The following is a 16,870-nucleotide window of genomic DNA, read 5'->3' as shown; positions in this document are numbered from 1 at the left end:
ACACTTTTGCTATCATTTGAAAAACATTATTTCACTGCTCCTCAAAATTTTTCCAACTATATATATTGCTGGTCAGAAATGCACATCTTAGTCTCATTAACTAAGCATTTCTCTCCTATTTTTAATGTACAACTTGGTAAGAAGTTGCTTGGAAACTCAAAAAGTAACAATGTGTGCATATTAGTAAAAAGTGTCAGTTCTCTGGTATTTGTATACAAGAGTGTGATGTTCATAAAGACAACTACTTGTTGAGTACTTAATAACATCCACGGCACACACTACATACATTGTCTCCTTATGTGGACAATATTATAACATACTTATAATAACTCCCTTTAATGAGAAATCAATATAGACAGTGCCAGAGGTACTCTGATTCCCAATCCCATAATGGGTATTACTTCAAATGAGACTCAATGAACTAACTGAAAATTCTGACTAAATGATTTGTTTCTTGGTTCCTTTTTCCACCCAACTCTACCTTATTGGTATCTTAAAAGAAAATTAGTTTTATGAAATGACTCAGATTTGTGTATCTATTTCAAGCAAAAATTTTCAGCACTTTTGTTTCCAAGCTAGTTTATAAAGACACTTGCTACTTGTTGGACATTATATAAACTGCTGAACATAACATACCTTATCCTGCGCTATTTAAAACCCATAACATGGGTATTCTACTATAGGTATTGTAGAGATACGTGACTGACACAAACAGCGGAATAGTCAAGTTTGCACTTGAAAACCCACTTGCTATCTTAACTTTCATGCACTACTACCCCTCAGCAAGCCCTACTGTCCTCCAACTTACTCTTAAGTGTGCTGTCAAATTTCTGTTGGTGAAGGATGGCTACACTTGATTTATTCAACTATTTTGCCCATTTCACTTTTAAGTTTTAAATTATAAACCATAAACTACAGCCCAGAGAGGATCTACTATTTTTCCTTTCTGAAAAAAAAGACCCATCAATAAAAAATCCAATATAGGTGCTGGAGAGATGGCTCAGCGGTTAAGAGTATGGGCTGCTCTTCCAGAGGTCCTGAGTTCAATTCCCAGCAACCACATGATGGCTCATAACCATCTGTAATGAGATCTGGCTCCCTCTTCTGGTCTGCAGGCAAAATATCCAGACAGAATGCTGTATACATAATAAATAAATAAATCTTTAAAAAAAATCCAATATAAAATGTGGGTGCTTTTATTTGAAGCAATAATTAAAGCCACACCAAATAGTTTTCTACTTCCAACTAAAAACAATGCTTATTTAACTGGAGCTATAATGTGCTTGGTGTTTCAAAGCAATGCTCTGACAAAAGGTAACTATTCTACAGATACCTAAATGATTAAAAGGTGTCCAACTATCCTTTGCTTGCTTCTCTCAATAGATGAGTCAATGAAGATTTCATATAAAGGAAATCAGAATGATACTTGATTTCCATTAACATCACTCTTGCAGTTAGCTTTGTAAGGCTTCTATTGCTTTGTGACAACTCCCTTCTAACATTCTAAACTGAGTAATGTTGTGAATAGAAAAAGCCATTAATTTATTGGTCATCCTCTTTCTCAAGAACCTTCTTCCTCAAAAAGCTTCTACTAGTTCCCTCTTAACAGCAGAATAAAGTTCAAGCACCTTGACCACTGCAGTGTTAAAGGTCTCCACTCTACTCACCTTTATACAAATAACTTCTGTAAACTCATAGAAATTTCAGGCCTAAACAAGGAAACTTGACTTACTGTGCCTTGAAAGTAAGATTGTCTCGGCTTCAAGCCTTAAGTACCTTATATTCTTTTCCCGTCAAGAATAACTTCCCCTTTCCTCTCTGTCTATATAGTGCAGGGCAAACTCTCTAAGAAAGCAGCTGTAGCCTGCCTTCCTTACTGAGGACAAAGAACCTCACATATACGTTCAAGAGCCAGATCACCCCAGGTTTAGAGATGGAAAGAAGATGAATACCCTTAGTAAGGATTTACACACATGAAGCTTTGGAAGATCATTCCAGGATGATGCATGAAAGTGGAGATGTACACCAATTATACTCACAAACCAATTAATGTGCAATTGCCTTCGTTATCTATGAGCAAATACAGCAATTATCACTGAAGCCTACTTTTCACTCACAGATTAACTACTAAGCATCTAACATAGTATCATATTCATAAACATATACAGAATACATGAATATCAAATGGTGAAAAGATCAACTAAATCACAGAAAAGGTGACATGACAGAGGAGATAAATTTCATAATTTTCAAAGTTATGTAACATCATTAGAACTTAAATACATTAAGCAACAAGTTAAAAATATAATAACTCTTTACTAATTTCCTTAAGAACATTACTGGTGCACCCTGAACATTTACATAGTTACACAGAATGAAACTACCCTGCCTTAAGATATTCTATCACCAATATTGTCAAAATTTCAAAATTAGTATTTAACTTATTTAAACTTACTTGAAACACTTAGAAAAATAAACAGTCTATGCTTGAAAGAGTAATTTATGAAGCCTTTTGTTATCATATACTCTTGCAATAAATCTACACTCTAATTATAACTGTCAGTCTTTGAAAATAATCATGAGCAATTACAAGTGTGAAAAAGCATTTTCTGACAAGAACTACTATGTGCAAATCTCTTGCATTCACTCATTTTTGTTGTTGTTGTTGTCGTCCTTTTTTAAAAAAATCAGGCAGGATTAGAACGTGAAAGAAAAACAAATGATCTGGACAGAGAATGTCCGTATCTTCCTATCATTATATGGTGTAACAGATCACTTACCGTAGGGATTGCAGTGGTACAACTGACCCTTCTGAGCCGTCTCTGCATCAGGTCATGCTCCATACTGTTAACTTCAGACTTCAACCGCTCTAGCTCCTCTTTTTCAAGTTTCAATTGCTTTGCTAACCTCTCCATCCTTGCTCGCTGATGTAACAGCAAGGCTATAGCATTACAGATAAAGTCATTGCAGAAAATAAAGTCAAACAAACAACAGGAGAATTTCTAAATATACTGTTAATGGATAGAAGACTCATTCGATCTGGGCATCAGCATTTACTCTTAAGGTCTTAGTAACACCGTGCTATATCCATTTCTGCTTGAATTTAGCTCTAAGCTACCACCCAAAAATGGCATCATCTGTTCATACCTCTTGTTCTGTCACATTTCATTTTCCTGAGAGCCTCTTAATCTATACTTGTGTGTATGTTAAAATGCTTAAGGACCATTGAAATGGCTAAGCAGGTAAACATACTTTTCTGCAGGCCCGAGTCTCATCTCTAGATTCCACAAAGTGGCAGGAGAGAACTGACTGAATGGCTCTCTGACCTCCACACAGCAGGTCCACATTTGCACATACGCGCATGCGTATTCCCTCTCAGACACACACAGATACAAGGCTTACCACCAGGCATTCTGAATCAAAATTATAATGAATTCCTTTCTCAAATATTGAAAGAATGCTAAACTCTCATATATTCTGATACAATCTGAAAGACTCTAAATAGGTTTTTTTAAACTTCAATTTCCCTAGACAATACGAATTTTCTTCATTAATTCTACTGCTTATAATAACACTTAAAAATATTATTATGCGGGGCTGGAGAGATGGCTCAGAGGTTAAGAGCATTGCCTGCTCTTCCAAAGGTCCTGAGTTCAATCCCCAGCAACCACATGGTGGCTCACAACCATCTGTAATGTGGTCTGGTGCCCTCTTCTGGCATGCAGGCATACACACAGACAGAATATTGTATACATAATAAATAAATATTTAAAAAAAATATTATTATGCTTGCCTTTCCAGCCCTGTTTAGAAAACTCAAATTCTTTGATATGATAAACCATAGTCCAAGTTGTATGTATATTTTCACAATATTCATTGTATTTGTCTATATTTTTCCCAATGAATGATATCCCCCAATAAAGTCTGATTAGTTTACAAGGTTACAATGATCATACTCGCAGTTTCTTATTTAAAAACAGCCAATAGATGACTCTGAAACAATAATTTTACTCTAGGTAGTGCTACTACTCAACATTTAATATATACTAAGCATTTAATTGAAAGTAACTAGCCAATAGTGTTTTATTTTCAATCAGATACCACATGTTGACTATAAATAGTAAATTTTCCCAGTCTAAAGTTTACCTTGTGTATAGGCATAGTCATCTGATCCAGAACTAGAACTCCGCTGATATTTGTGAGTTCCCTTTTCTCCCCCAGAGCCTGGTATCACTGAAATGGGCTGAATAGGTTCTGGTGCTGCAGAGCGTTCTTCTTGGTCCACTAAATTTAAAAGGTTTTCAGTTGCTGCTCGGCCTACAGTAATTTTAAAAACTGTAGTTGGGTTTGGCATCACCCGAGGAGATGGTGATGGAGCACATGAAGGTCCAGTTGGCTGTGTATACGTAATATACACAGGATTAACACTAAATGGAGGTTTTGGTTGACTAGACATCCCTCTAGATGGGGAACTTGAAGGTGGTGTGGTAGCTGTATACAGTGAGTGCTGGTTCCTTGGAGATGGTTGATTACTGATGGGTGAAGGACTCCTAGTTATTGCTGTCCCAGGTCTTTGAGAAGGTTCAACTGTAATTTCTATCTTCTTCATGGAACCTTTGGGTAAGCTAGATGCTGGGTAAGGGAGATAGGCTACTGAATGACTCCCCTGTTTCTGATAACTAGGAGGTCCTTGTTGATAGAGGTGAGGTGGAGTAGTTGAAGGACTAGGAGGCATAAACACATGAGAGCTTGGATGACCCAGCTGGGAGGGTTGTACTTGATGCTGTGGAGAGCTAAAGGGTGAAGGACACTGAGAAGGGGGTGGTGAGTGGTAAGCTGACTGAGGAATCTGCTGTTGCTTAGGAGAATACTGAGAAGGTTGATAGTTCTGCTGATGTGGATAAACAGGTAAAGGACGTTGGTTGTAATGAGGCACTGGGCCTTGTGTTGAGGACTGCCACGGAGCATTCTGAGGAGTCTGTCTTCCTGATGAACTCTGAGATGTCTGTCTAATATAAATAGAACCAGGAGATCCATAGAGATTGCTTGGAATTTGCGGAAGAATCTGTAAAGCTCTTGGTACAGTCTGTCCAGAAGGGAGGTTTTGGGACACTGTAACAGTAATTGGATTTGTACTATACCGAGGTATGTGCATGTAGGACGGAGGTGGCGGTGGTGAAGGCCCTTGCATAGCAGATGGATTCATTCCTGTTTGCATGGAAGATGGCTGCTGAGGTGGCTGTGAAGGAGGAGTAGCTGCACTTCTGTTCTGTTCATTCATAAAAAATGGATTATAGTTGGGAGTAGCAGCCACAACAGCTGGAGCTGAGTGCGGTTCCTGAACTAAACATATCAGCTGTTTACCTGCTGTATGCTGAGGATCAATATGTCCATCACTTGAGCTATGTACCAGTGTTCGACCACCATTAAGGTGAGCTCCATCTCCTGGGTGGTAGCTACTAGGAGAATGGATACCCAGGTTAATATGCAAAAGGCGATTTCTATTCATCCTATTGTCTTCTGGACTATGGTATTCCATATACAAGTATTTGCTGCTCTCCTGGGAAAGGGCTCGGCAACAGGCTTCAAGATTGTTGTTATTCTATGGGAAAAAATGGTACAAACAACATGGGCAAAATTAACAGTGGAAGTCAGTTACACAAATACTCATTCTAAGTCGAGAGGAGTATTTTAATCATAAAAATCATTAGTCATCTGTCCTACACAAGGAATCTTAAACAATTAAAATTATAAGCATTTAGCTCACATTACTAGTACTACCACTACTACTACAGAAATGTAAAGCACCTACTAATGAACATTGTGACTCAACCCCAAGTTTTCTCATTCCAAATGCAGGACTCATTTTATACTTGTTGCAGCTCAGCAACTTAAAATGTGCTACTCTCGGGTTCATCACAATTGCTGTAACATCCATCATTAAGTTTAACCTGATAAAAATGAAAATAACCATCCTTTAGTTTTCAAAAAGCACCAGAACCACAAACAGAAAAAGTAATATTCCTGAAGACTTTAAACAATAAAAATGTCACAGCCTTTACTTTTCTTTTATCCAAATACCTTTAGCCTGTATCATTAGGAAAGATTTAAGCAAAATAAGTAAAATGAGCAACAAGCAAAATTCCATAGTTTGAGCCATGCCTTCATGATTTAGCCAGAATTAATGAGAATTTAACAACCATATCCAGATTACATTAATGAAATTCGCTATATCAAGTTTGAGCCAGCTAAACAGCAATGTAATATACTTGGGATAGCTTTTTAGTTATGCACATGTAATAACTGTCCTTTAGAAGTTCCATGTCTACTTTAAATATTTTAAAAGATATTACAAAGCAGTTTCCACTAAAATACAGAACTCTCAACTATTTTATTAGAGTAAAACACATTATTTACCATCTTTGAAATAATTAATAAATTTCTTTTTTTTTTTGTTTTTTGTTTTTTTTGTTTTTTGTTTTTCGAGACAGGGTTTCTCTGTGGCTTTGGAGCCTGTCCTGGAACTAGCTCTGTAGACCAGGCTGGTCTCGAACTCACAGAGATCCGCCTGCCTCTGCCTCCCGAGTGCTGGGATTAAAGGCGTGCGCCACCACGCCCGGCATTAATAAATTTCTTAATGAACATGACTTTCTCTGTAACTCACACATATATGTTATTATACCTAATTTTACATTTTCATTTTACATAAAAATGAAAGGAAATACTTCACTGAAGAGAATCAAATAAAACATTAAGTCTACCACAGGACATGCACTGCAATGATGGTATTGTTGAGATACATTTAGAGTTCATCTACAGACCCACTAACATTCCAGATGCAGAAAAAGAAGACTAGGAATTGGCATGGCGTCGTAAAAGGCAATGAACTGGTTAACTGTACAGCCACTTCTAGGTCCCTGATCTCAAGTCCCAGTGCTCTTTCTACATAGTAACTTCAAAGGAAAGGATGTGTGAGCAAAAGACATTACTAAGTTGGAGCCTTAAGAAGTTAATAAAAACACCAAACTCACAGTCAAGAAAACGTTTGCAAAAATGAAATCTAGAAATTTAAAGAATTTGGTTCATGGAAAACAAACATAGGTAATTTTATTTTCCTTATAGAAAGTGCTTGAAAAGTACTACAGAAAGAGGGACTAACTGAAGTTTAGGAATACTCAAACTGCAAAATTTTCTTGTCCTGCCTGAAAATCATGCTGAGCAAGAATGAGAAACTACCTATTAAAACCTTATCTGAAAACTTAAGTCCAAGTGGATGAAAGACCTTAACATAAATTCAGTTACACTGAAACTGATAGAAAAGAATGTGGGAAGTAGCCTTGAACACATTGGCACAGGAGACCACTTCCTAACTATAACACTAGTTTGCATAGACACTGAGATCAAACATTAATAAATGGGACCTACTGAAACTGAAAAGCTCTGTAAGACAAAGGACACTGTCAATCAGACAAAATGGCAGCCTTCAGAATAGGTGAAGATCTTCACCAACCCCACATCTGACAGAGGGCTGATCTCCAAAGTATATAAATAACTCAAGAAACTAGACATCAAAATACCAAAACTCCAATTAAAAAACAGAGTACAGATTTAAACAGAGAATTCTCAACAGAAGAATCTCAAATGGCTGAGAAACACTTAAAGAACTGTTCGACATCTATGAGAAAAATGCAAATCAAAACAACTTTGAGATACCATCTTATACCTGTCAGAATGGCTAAGATCAAAAACACTGATGATAGCTTATACTAGAGAGGACGTGGAGCAAGGGAACACTCCTCCATTGCTGGTGGGAATACAAACTTGTACAGCCACTTTGGAAATCAGTATGATTGTTTCTCAGAAAATTGGGAATCAATCTACCTCAAGACCTAGCAATATCAACTTTCCTTAAGACCTAGCAATATCAATCTTGGGCATATACTTGAAGCTCAATCATATCACAAGGGCACTTGCTCAACTATGTTCATAACAGAATTATTCATAATAGCCAGAACCCGAAATAACCTAGATGCCCCTCAACCAAAGGATGGATAAAGAAAATCTGGTACATTTACACAATGGAGTATTAGTCAGCTGTGAAAACCAAAGACATCATGAAATTTGCAGGGAAATGGATGGAGCTAGAAAAAAAAAATCATCCTGAGTGAGGTACCCAGAGCCAGAAAGACAAACATGGTATATACTCACTCATAAAAGGATATTAGATGTAAAGCAAAGGAAAATCAGTCTACAATCCACAGCCCCAAAGAACCTGGGTAACAAGGAGGACCCTAAGAGGGACTCATGACTTTCCCTGCGAAGGGGAAATAGATGAGATCTCCATTGGGTACAAGGGAGGGGACAGAAAGGTAGGAATATGAAGGATCAGGTTGGCTGAGTTGTGAGTGGGACAGAGGGGGAAGAGTAATGATCTTGATAGAGGGGGTCATTTTGGGGCTAGAGAGAAACCTGGTACTAGGGAAACTCCCAGGAATCAACAAGAATGACCCCAGCTATGACTCCTAGCAATAGTAGAAAGTGTGCCTAAACTGGTTTTCTCCTGTAATCAGATTGATTACTACCCTAATTCTACCCTAATTGTCATCAGAGATCCTTCATCTAGTAACTGATTGAAGCAGATGAAGAGATCCAAGCACTGGGTTGAGCTCCGGGAGTCCAGTCAAGAGAAGGAGGAATTATATGAGCTAGTGGGCAGGGGGTGTCAAAATCATGAGGGAAAACACAGAGTAGACTAGCTGACTAGCTAGTGAAAGCTCATGGACCCTGGACCCACAGCTAGGGAGTGGAACAGACCTAGGCCCTCTGCATGTGGATGACAGTTGTGTAGCTTGATCTGTTTATGGGGCCCCTAGAAGTGGGATGCATCCCTGGCGCAGGTGCTGGCTTTTTGGAACCTCTTTCACACGCTGGGATGCCTTGCCCTGCCTTGATGTAGGGGGAGGAGCTTGATCCTGCCTCAACTGGATATGCCATGCTTTGTTGACTCCCATGGGATGCCTGCCTCTTTCTGAATGGAGGAGTGGATAGAGAAGGGGTAGATGGAAGGTGGGGGAAAGGAATGGAAAGGGAGGAGAGAGGAGAAACTGTGGTTGGTATACAAAACAAATTTTAAAAGTTAATAAAAAAAAATCTGGAGTGGTTGGAGAAATGGCTTAGCAGTTAAGGGCACTGGCTGCTCTTCCAGAGGAACTGGGTTCAATTCTCAGAATTCACATGGTGGCCCCCAACCATCTAACTCTTGTCCCAAGGATCCGATGCCCTCTTCTGCTCTCCTTGGGCACAGGCATGCACATGGTTCAGGCACATATGTACAAAAATACTCATAAACATAAAATAAGAATAATTAAAAAATAAAAAAGCAAATCAGGAGTCAAAGGGTTCAGTTGACTGGCAACAGAATGTGTCAGTGACAGATGGTGGAAAAGAAAAATATATGAAAAATAAATTATCTCAAAATGTATCAAATGTCTGAGATTAGGGGAGAACATATTTGTATTTTTGTGACCATAGTATTTGGTATTTTTATAAATAACCATGAAACTTTATGCTTTACATAACATATCTGTGAGCCTGATAGTAATTTTACAAAAAGGATCCTAATTCAAACAACAAAAGGTAAGACTGTCAACATATTCACAGACATGCTTAAAGTAAAAATATGAGAAAAATTTAAAATCACAAATACAAACTATGGAAATGTTATCATCACAGAACTACCGTAAAAACACTACATAGTAGACTCAAATGTCATTTTCAACTTGCTAAGCATTTTAACTAAAATTGAATGAATGTGTAGAAGATTTAATAAAGTCCAATGTTGTTTAGTTGGACACACGGTCACAAATTTCTATGCAGAAACACATGTTCTACCAGTGAGTTATACTGCCAGCCTTCTTTTTCATATTTGAAAGAGGGTCTCATTAAGTCGCCCTGGCTGGCTTCTAACTTGCAATCCTTTTGCTTCATTCTCCCAAATAACTGGGATTATAGGCCTGGGACACTGGCTCAGTGACAGGTAAAAATATTTAAGAAGGCTATGTACGGTGAACTACATGGTTTAGTGAGTAGGAGTACTGGCTATGGAAGTAGGAGGGCTTGAACTGGGAATCTCAGTACCTACATAAAAAGCTGTGTGTGGCTATTTGTGTGCCTGTAACACCTGTGACAAAAGAAGCAGAAAGGATCACTGAGGCATGCTGGCCGTTAGCTTAGTTTGGCATGGCATCAGATTAGTTCCAGATTTATGTAGAGACTCTGACTTAATGTAATAAAGTGCAAAGTGATAGAATAGGGCAAACAATGCCCTTTGTGGCGTCTGCACATGCACCCACATATATAAATAATCTTGAAGAACTAAGGAAATAAAGCATCATAGTCCTAAAAAATCATCTAAATTAAGGTAACATAGTCCAGGGAGAATATAAGGCCTGTGTTTCAAAAGCTAACTACTAGGTTCATGTATGTCACTGTATAGACAAATAGTTTTTGGGTTGTGGGGGATGAGACAGTCTTGATACACAGCCTAAGCTAGCCAAAAATTCACAGCACTCCTCCGGCCTCAGCCTCCTGATCCCAGGCATGCACCATCACATGGAGCTGTAATACAGCACTTCCCAGAGCCAGTAGGTGGTTAATGTCCACAACAACACTCTGCTATCACCAAAGAAAAAGTAAGCATTTAGGACAGTGTTCATTGAGCTCAATTTTATATTTTATTCATGAAAATCCAAGTAATACAAAGCCAAATAAATTACAAACATGTCAGAGCTAGAAGCAGTCCTAAGATAGGTCCTAAAGTAGATAAAGTAAATCCTAGAGAACAGTTTCAACTAGAAGACTCAACTCTAGTTTGGTTTTGCTGTACTGGGAAGTAGTTTTTCTCAACCACAAACATAAATGGGCCTAAAGACTAAGATTCAGACTGGGAATATCTTAGCAAAAATAACCACCTACTACACAATAACCTTAGGCCCAAAGGCCTAGACCTAGTAAAGGATTTGTAAACAACAGAAATCCCTGGGTTATCTGAGTCTCTACTTGTAATTAACTTGCCCTAAACATATATTTGTGTTTCTCACACTGCAGTAGGGAGTGTAAACATAAATACCTACTGTGTATCATGTACTTCTCCCAACTAAATAGGGCTATGTCTCAATCGAAAACCCCGAGATACCATGATGGCATGGTCAACAATGTCAACAGCACCACCACAACATAATGCCAGCTCCAACAAGGAAACCTGGAACATTACTGTCCCATCATTGGCAGGACAATGATACAAGACAACAGAGGCAACAGTAATGCTCTTTTTCCATTGTCTCTTCAATAAAAATAGAGTGTCACTAAGAAATGAATGATTTCAGTTTTGAGAACAAGACAAAGGGAATGTTCCCAAACAAAATAAATGGTCTTACATTTAAATTTATAACGGACTTATAAACTTAAAAAAATGAAGGGAGTAAGTTAAAGAGTTTTAAAATAGACTTGAGGTACAAACAACTTCTACAGAAATTAACATAAGCTCGGGATTTAAAATGCAACTCTGAGGACTAGGAGTAGACTTCTGTGAGCAAGCCAAAGAAAAATATCAATTCTAAGGATTCAGGGATTAATGGAAATTCATTTAAAAATTATTTATTCATTGGGAGAGGGGAGTGTGCAAGCAGAGGTCAGAAGAACTCATGGGAACAGGTTCTTTCCTTTTATCACGTGGTTCTCAGGGATCAAGCTCATGACATCAGGCTTAGCAGCAAGTATCTTTACTCACTGCTCCATCTTGCTGGACAATCTTTTTTTCTTTAGCTACATGCACTTATTTAATTCTTCCCAATATCACAGGATTTTAACTGGGTGAGATTTTACCTCTCATGGAATATTTATCAATTTATAAAATCATTTTCTATTGTCAAAACTATAAAGATGCTACTGTTACACAATGGGTAGAACTCAGAAAAGATAGTAAAGAGCTTACCAGTCACAAGTCATCCCCCCAATACAGAATTATTTACCCCACAATGTCAACAGCACCACCACAACATAATGCCAGCTCCAACAAGGAAACCTGGAACGTTACTGTCCCATCATTGGCAGGAAATGTACCTGTAACATGCACTGAGATACCACACTCTCTGGAATTTCAGGGAAACGTTGTCGGAGATCATGGAGAACCTGAACATCAAGCTGTGGACTGCTTTGCGCCATGCCAGAGTAAATGTTGGTCAAGTCTTTCTTAGGAAATGGATATTAACAGGTCTTCCAAAAGTAATGATCATCCAACACCTCTGTCATTTTCTACTAAAAGAAATAAAAGTTTGGTTAAGTCTAATTCCATATTTTACTTTCTTCAGACACCATTAATTGATTAAAACCAAGAAAATTAAAATAATTATACCTAGGTCCAATGTTAAAAAATGAACAAATTTGATTTTATTTCTTTTGATGTAATATAAGCAATCAAATTAGTGTTTAAAAAAGACAACAACCAAAACAGAGAACCCCAAATCTTCTGTTTCACTTTAATTCTGAAAAAAGGAAAGCACCAGTCAGATTAAAAGTACACAGTATATTATATTGCTATGCAACAAGACATTTTACACTTGAGAAATTCTACTTAGTACAATCACTCCTGTTTTTCCAAGGTCTATAATATCACTTCTCTAAGGCACAGTCATTTCTCTGGCACCTGGAATAATGAAATAGAGAAATAAGAACTTGACAATAATATCACTAAGAATACTTGTATGATTTATATTCTCCATGTACTCTAAAGACAAAAGATCGATTTAATTTGACATTTATGTCAATGAAATCTCATATCTAAATGAAACAAAGTGGGCAGACAAATAGAAATGTAGTGACTTTGCTTTCAATCTGTTGCTGGATTATCATTAGACCTGGCTGCTGAGGCTTTCGCAGTTGTGACACCAATGAAACAAGCGTTAAAGATGTAGATAGTGTGGGTAGTATCCGGAAAGTCATGGTCCCTCCATCTTCCCCAGAACTACTCAAATTAAGCAACTGATAATAAGGTAACTTCTGAAACAAATGCCTTATAAATCAAATGGTGGCATCTAAGGTCAATGAACCAATACGTTTCTTATATTTATCATTACCATTTTAAAAACTGTACAATTTCATATATTTGCTGTGTTCAGTCACTTATCATCAAGGAAAACTGAAAATAAACATCTGCAAAGAACATGTAGAAGCCAAAAGTTTAAGGCAGAAGTCTAGGTCACATGTATATCAATATTCTACATTTTTAGAGATTCATTTTTATGTTTTTGAATGTTTTGCCTGCATGTATGTATATATGTGCACCATATATGTGCCAAGTGCCTCCGAGTGCCTGCCAAAGTCAGAAGAGGACAACAGACTACCAAGAACTGAGTTACAGATGATTGTTAACTACTCTGTAGGTGCTGGAAACTGGATCTAGGTCCTCTGCAAGAGCAATGGGCAGTCTTCACTGCTAAGCCACCTCTCTAGCTCTCTCTCTCTCTCTCTCTCTCTCTCTCTCTCTCTCTCCTTTTCTGTATGCGTGTGCATACATGTGACCCAGTGCATGTGGAGAGGCTCTAGATGCTAACTCCAGGGAAATGGTTCTCTCCTTTCACCATATGGTCCCTGGGGATCAAACCCTCAGGTTCTGCAGCAAATACCTCTACATACTGAACCATCTAGCCATCCTCCAATCTTTATTATAAATGGGCTTCAAAAATTTGCATTTAATTACTTTAGCTAGTTTACACTTTAGTGAATAATTAGAAATAAATGGGACAGGTTTCCTACCACTGAGGGACTGCCATATTCAAAACAACTCATTACTACTTAACTAAAATTTTAACCAAGAACTTCTGAAGCATCCAAAGGCTTAAGATTTCATAGTAACAAAAAAAATAAATAACTTTTCAAAAATTTCCTGACCGTACTTAGAAGTTTTTACAATACAAAGCCAGTCCACTTACAAGAAAGAAAAAACAAAAGGCCAGAGTAAACCAGAACTGGTTTTGAGTGCCACAGCACAGGCTTCATCCATGTAGTTCAGAGAGCTCCGTCAGCACAAACTTCCCGTTCAATTTATCACTATTATTAGCTCTCATTTACTAACAACTATGCCCTCAAGGGTAACTATAATTAGATCCATTTTGAAAATAAGAAAATGAATTCAGAAAACACACTTATGGCAAAATCATAACTCAAATCCAGATCCTGCATTTTACATACTGTCACTGGTAGGTATGCTTAACAATTCCAGTATAAATATTCAAAGATGATTGGCTTTCTATCACTAGCTGGAAAAGAAGAGTGAACTCTCAGTGATTTATTATCTAACTAGAAAGTTCTGAGTATGTGGGGAGGTGGAGAGCTGGAAGCAAAGGAAAGAATTCTTGTACAAATTAGTTAGCAGATAATACAAAGTGCAGAGCTAGAGAAATGCCTTTTGTTACATGATTATTCATGTACCCTTTATTTTTATTTTATTTTTACTAACATTTTATTCATTTTTTTCTTTTTCTACTGAATATAGGTTTTTTTCCCCCACACAATTTATTCTGGTCATAGTTTCCCTTCCCCCAACTCCCCCCCGTCACCCACCAAATCTACAACACTTTTTTCTCTTTCTCAATAGAAAACAAACAGGCAACTAAAAAAAAAAGGAAAATAGAGTTAATGAAAAATGACAAGAAACACATACAGATGTGTCTGTCACACACACATACACACACTTGCATATATAGCAATCCCAACACAAAATCAGAAACCATTAATATAAGAGATCTGTAAGGTTAAAAAATAACCTAGATAAAGCATTATGATAAAAACAAAACAAAACAAAACAACAGCAACAGCAACAGCAATAAAATGGCAAGCATACCAGTGAGTTCCTTTTGTGTTGGCCATCTATTGTACTTAAATGTGGTTTGTGTAACCAGTCAGAGCCCACTGGAGAAAATATAATTTTCCTTTGTGAGGGGTTGTCAACTGGAGATACTTTCTTAAGGATGGAGGCCTATGTCCCCTCTCAGTTCTGGGACCCCACCTGGCTTACTGGACTTGCCCTGTGCATGCTGCATAGTCTCTGTGAGTTCATACGTGCATCAGCCCTGCTGTGTCTAGAAGGCCTGTTTCCTTGCTGTCTTCCATCCCCACTGGCTCTTATAATCTTTCTGCCTCCAGGACCCCAAAGAAACCCCCAAATGCCATGCTACTGCCACGGCTATTAGTTACTATCCACAAATTTATAAAAAGTAAGGCACTATTGTTGAAGTCAAAACCCACATAACTCACTGAATACTGAAAAGCTGAGCTGATCTCTACCTAGAGCCTTCACTCCTACTGATTAATGTTCCTAGTACTAAAAGGTATTCTGCATGCTACCAGAGGAGAAAGGTAAACACCAAATCAGCTACAAAGCCTTTGTTCTTCAATGGTGAACTGTCTGCATAATGCACTAGTACAATAGCGGCACAAAAGTTGTGGGAGTAAACAACCACATCTGACTGGATTTAAGGCCCACTCCATGAAATCGAGTCTATGCCTGCCACTGCCTGGGTAGCCAGGAACCTGAAACCCGGACTAAGAGAAAGCCAAATACTAAAATAATAAAACAAACAAACAAAAAAAACAGCAATAAAATGACTCCTAACAATGTTCTGCTATAATCACAGATCAGTGTCTTGCTGACGTATTCCTAATAATATATTCCTAATAATGCTTGATATTCAGCCTTAGATATTCCCTTATATAAGTACTGATATGGATAACTTTTTAGTATTTCATAGTAGTATAAAACACTCAAATGTGATAAAATACTTTAAAAAGTTAAGCCAACAGATAGGGTCACATAAACCAGAAGACTCTAGGGCTGAGCTCTTATTTCCTGTCACTTTGTGTGAATGTGTGTGGTGTGTGCATGTACACATGTGTATGGAGGCCTAAATCTGATGTCAGATATCTTCCTTGATTGTGTTCACTTTACTTCCTGGCAGGATCTCTTGCTGAACCCAGAACTCACCCATTCCAGCAAGTGTAACTAGCTAGCTTGCCCCAGGAATCCCATCTATGCCTCCCCAGTACTGGGATTTACAAGCAACCTTAGTGTGGGTTCTAGAAATCCAAACATCAATCATCACACTTTTGAGGCAAGTGCTTCATACACTGAGTCATCTCTCCAGCCCTCTTTTTTTTTTCTTTAAGACATATTACACACCTTAGCCCAAGATGGCTTATGATTTACAGTGGTCTCCCTGTCTAAACTTCCCAAGTTTGGGGATTATAGGTATGTACCACACATGACTGGGACTCCTAATCTATGATGGCAAGATAAAGATTATAGGCACAAAAATTATGCTTAGCAATGGCATCATAGAGAGTTCCTTTGGTTGCCTAGATATCTCCCTAAATCAGGAGTACTAGCCTGGACCCACAAGGCACAATAGGTCCTGTTACTGAATAAGCTGCTGTTGCTGGGATTTCTCCCCAAAGACTTCCTCCTCCTACTCAGAGGAAGCTCTCCTAGAGCTCTGCTGAACCACAGTTCCCCATAGTCTAGAAAATGATGTGGATACCTAAGTGTTTTGTTTTTAAAGCCTTTTACAAGCTCAGCAAAGACGCAGGATGGTGTCACTATGGCTCAGACTGGTCTACCTTTGCCAGAACCTTAGTTCACCTCCTAAAATGATCACTTCAGAGTTTGCAAACCAATGAATGGTCTGGGAGCCAAATCCAGCCTATAGATCTGCTGCTGGGTTTGGTCTTCATAGTGTTTAAAAGTGAACTACATTTAAAATGGACAACTTCATACAAAAATGTAAACATTCAACTGTTTTTGCTAGTTTGTTTTATA

At 37.9% G+C, this 16,870-nt stretch overlaps 1 protein-coding gene across 3 annotated transcripts in view; it reads right to left on the bottom strand.

Annotated features, from left to right (window-relative positions):
- The window catches only part of Tab3 (TGF-beta activated kinase 1 (MAP3K7) binding protein 3), a 61,041-nt gene that overhangs the window by 19,737 nt on the left and 24,434 nt on the right, over window positions 1-16,870 (bottom strand). For 2 of the 3 annotated variants that reach the window (XM_057760062.1, XM_057760064.1), the window contains 3 exons: window positions 12,121-12,315; window positions 4,147-5,602; window positions 2,781-2,941 (listed from right to left, as the gene is read on the bottom strand). In XM_057760062.1, the coding sequence (XP_057616045.1) occupies window positions 2,781-2,941; window positions 4,147-5,602; window positions 12,121-12,222 (1,719 nt within the window). In that variant the 5' untranslated portion in view covers window positions 12,223-12,315. The remainder of the gene's footprint in view (window positions 1-2,780; window positions 2,942-4,146; window positions 5,603-12,120; window positions 12,316-16,870) is intronic. The other variant, XM_057760063.1, reaches the window with a different exon arrangement.

This window comes from Chionomys nivalis, chromosome X (assembly GCF_950005125.1).
Source record: "Chionomys nivalis chromosome X, mChiNiv1.1, whole genome shotgun sequence".
In the NCBI taxonomy this organism is placed as follows: Eukaryota; Metazoa; Chordata; class Mammalia; order Rodentia; family Cricetidae; genus Chionomys; species Chionomys nivalis.
The sequence above is the reverse complement of the archived record's forward strand: the minus strand, read 5'-3'. Positions and strand labels throughout refer to the sequence as shown.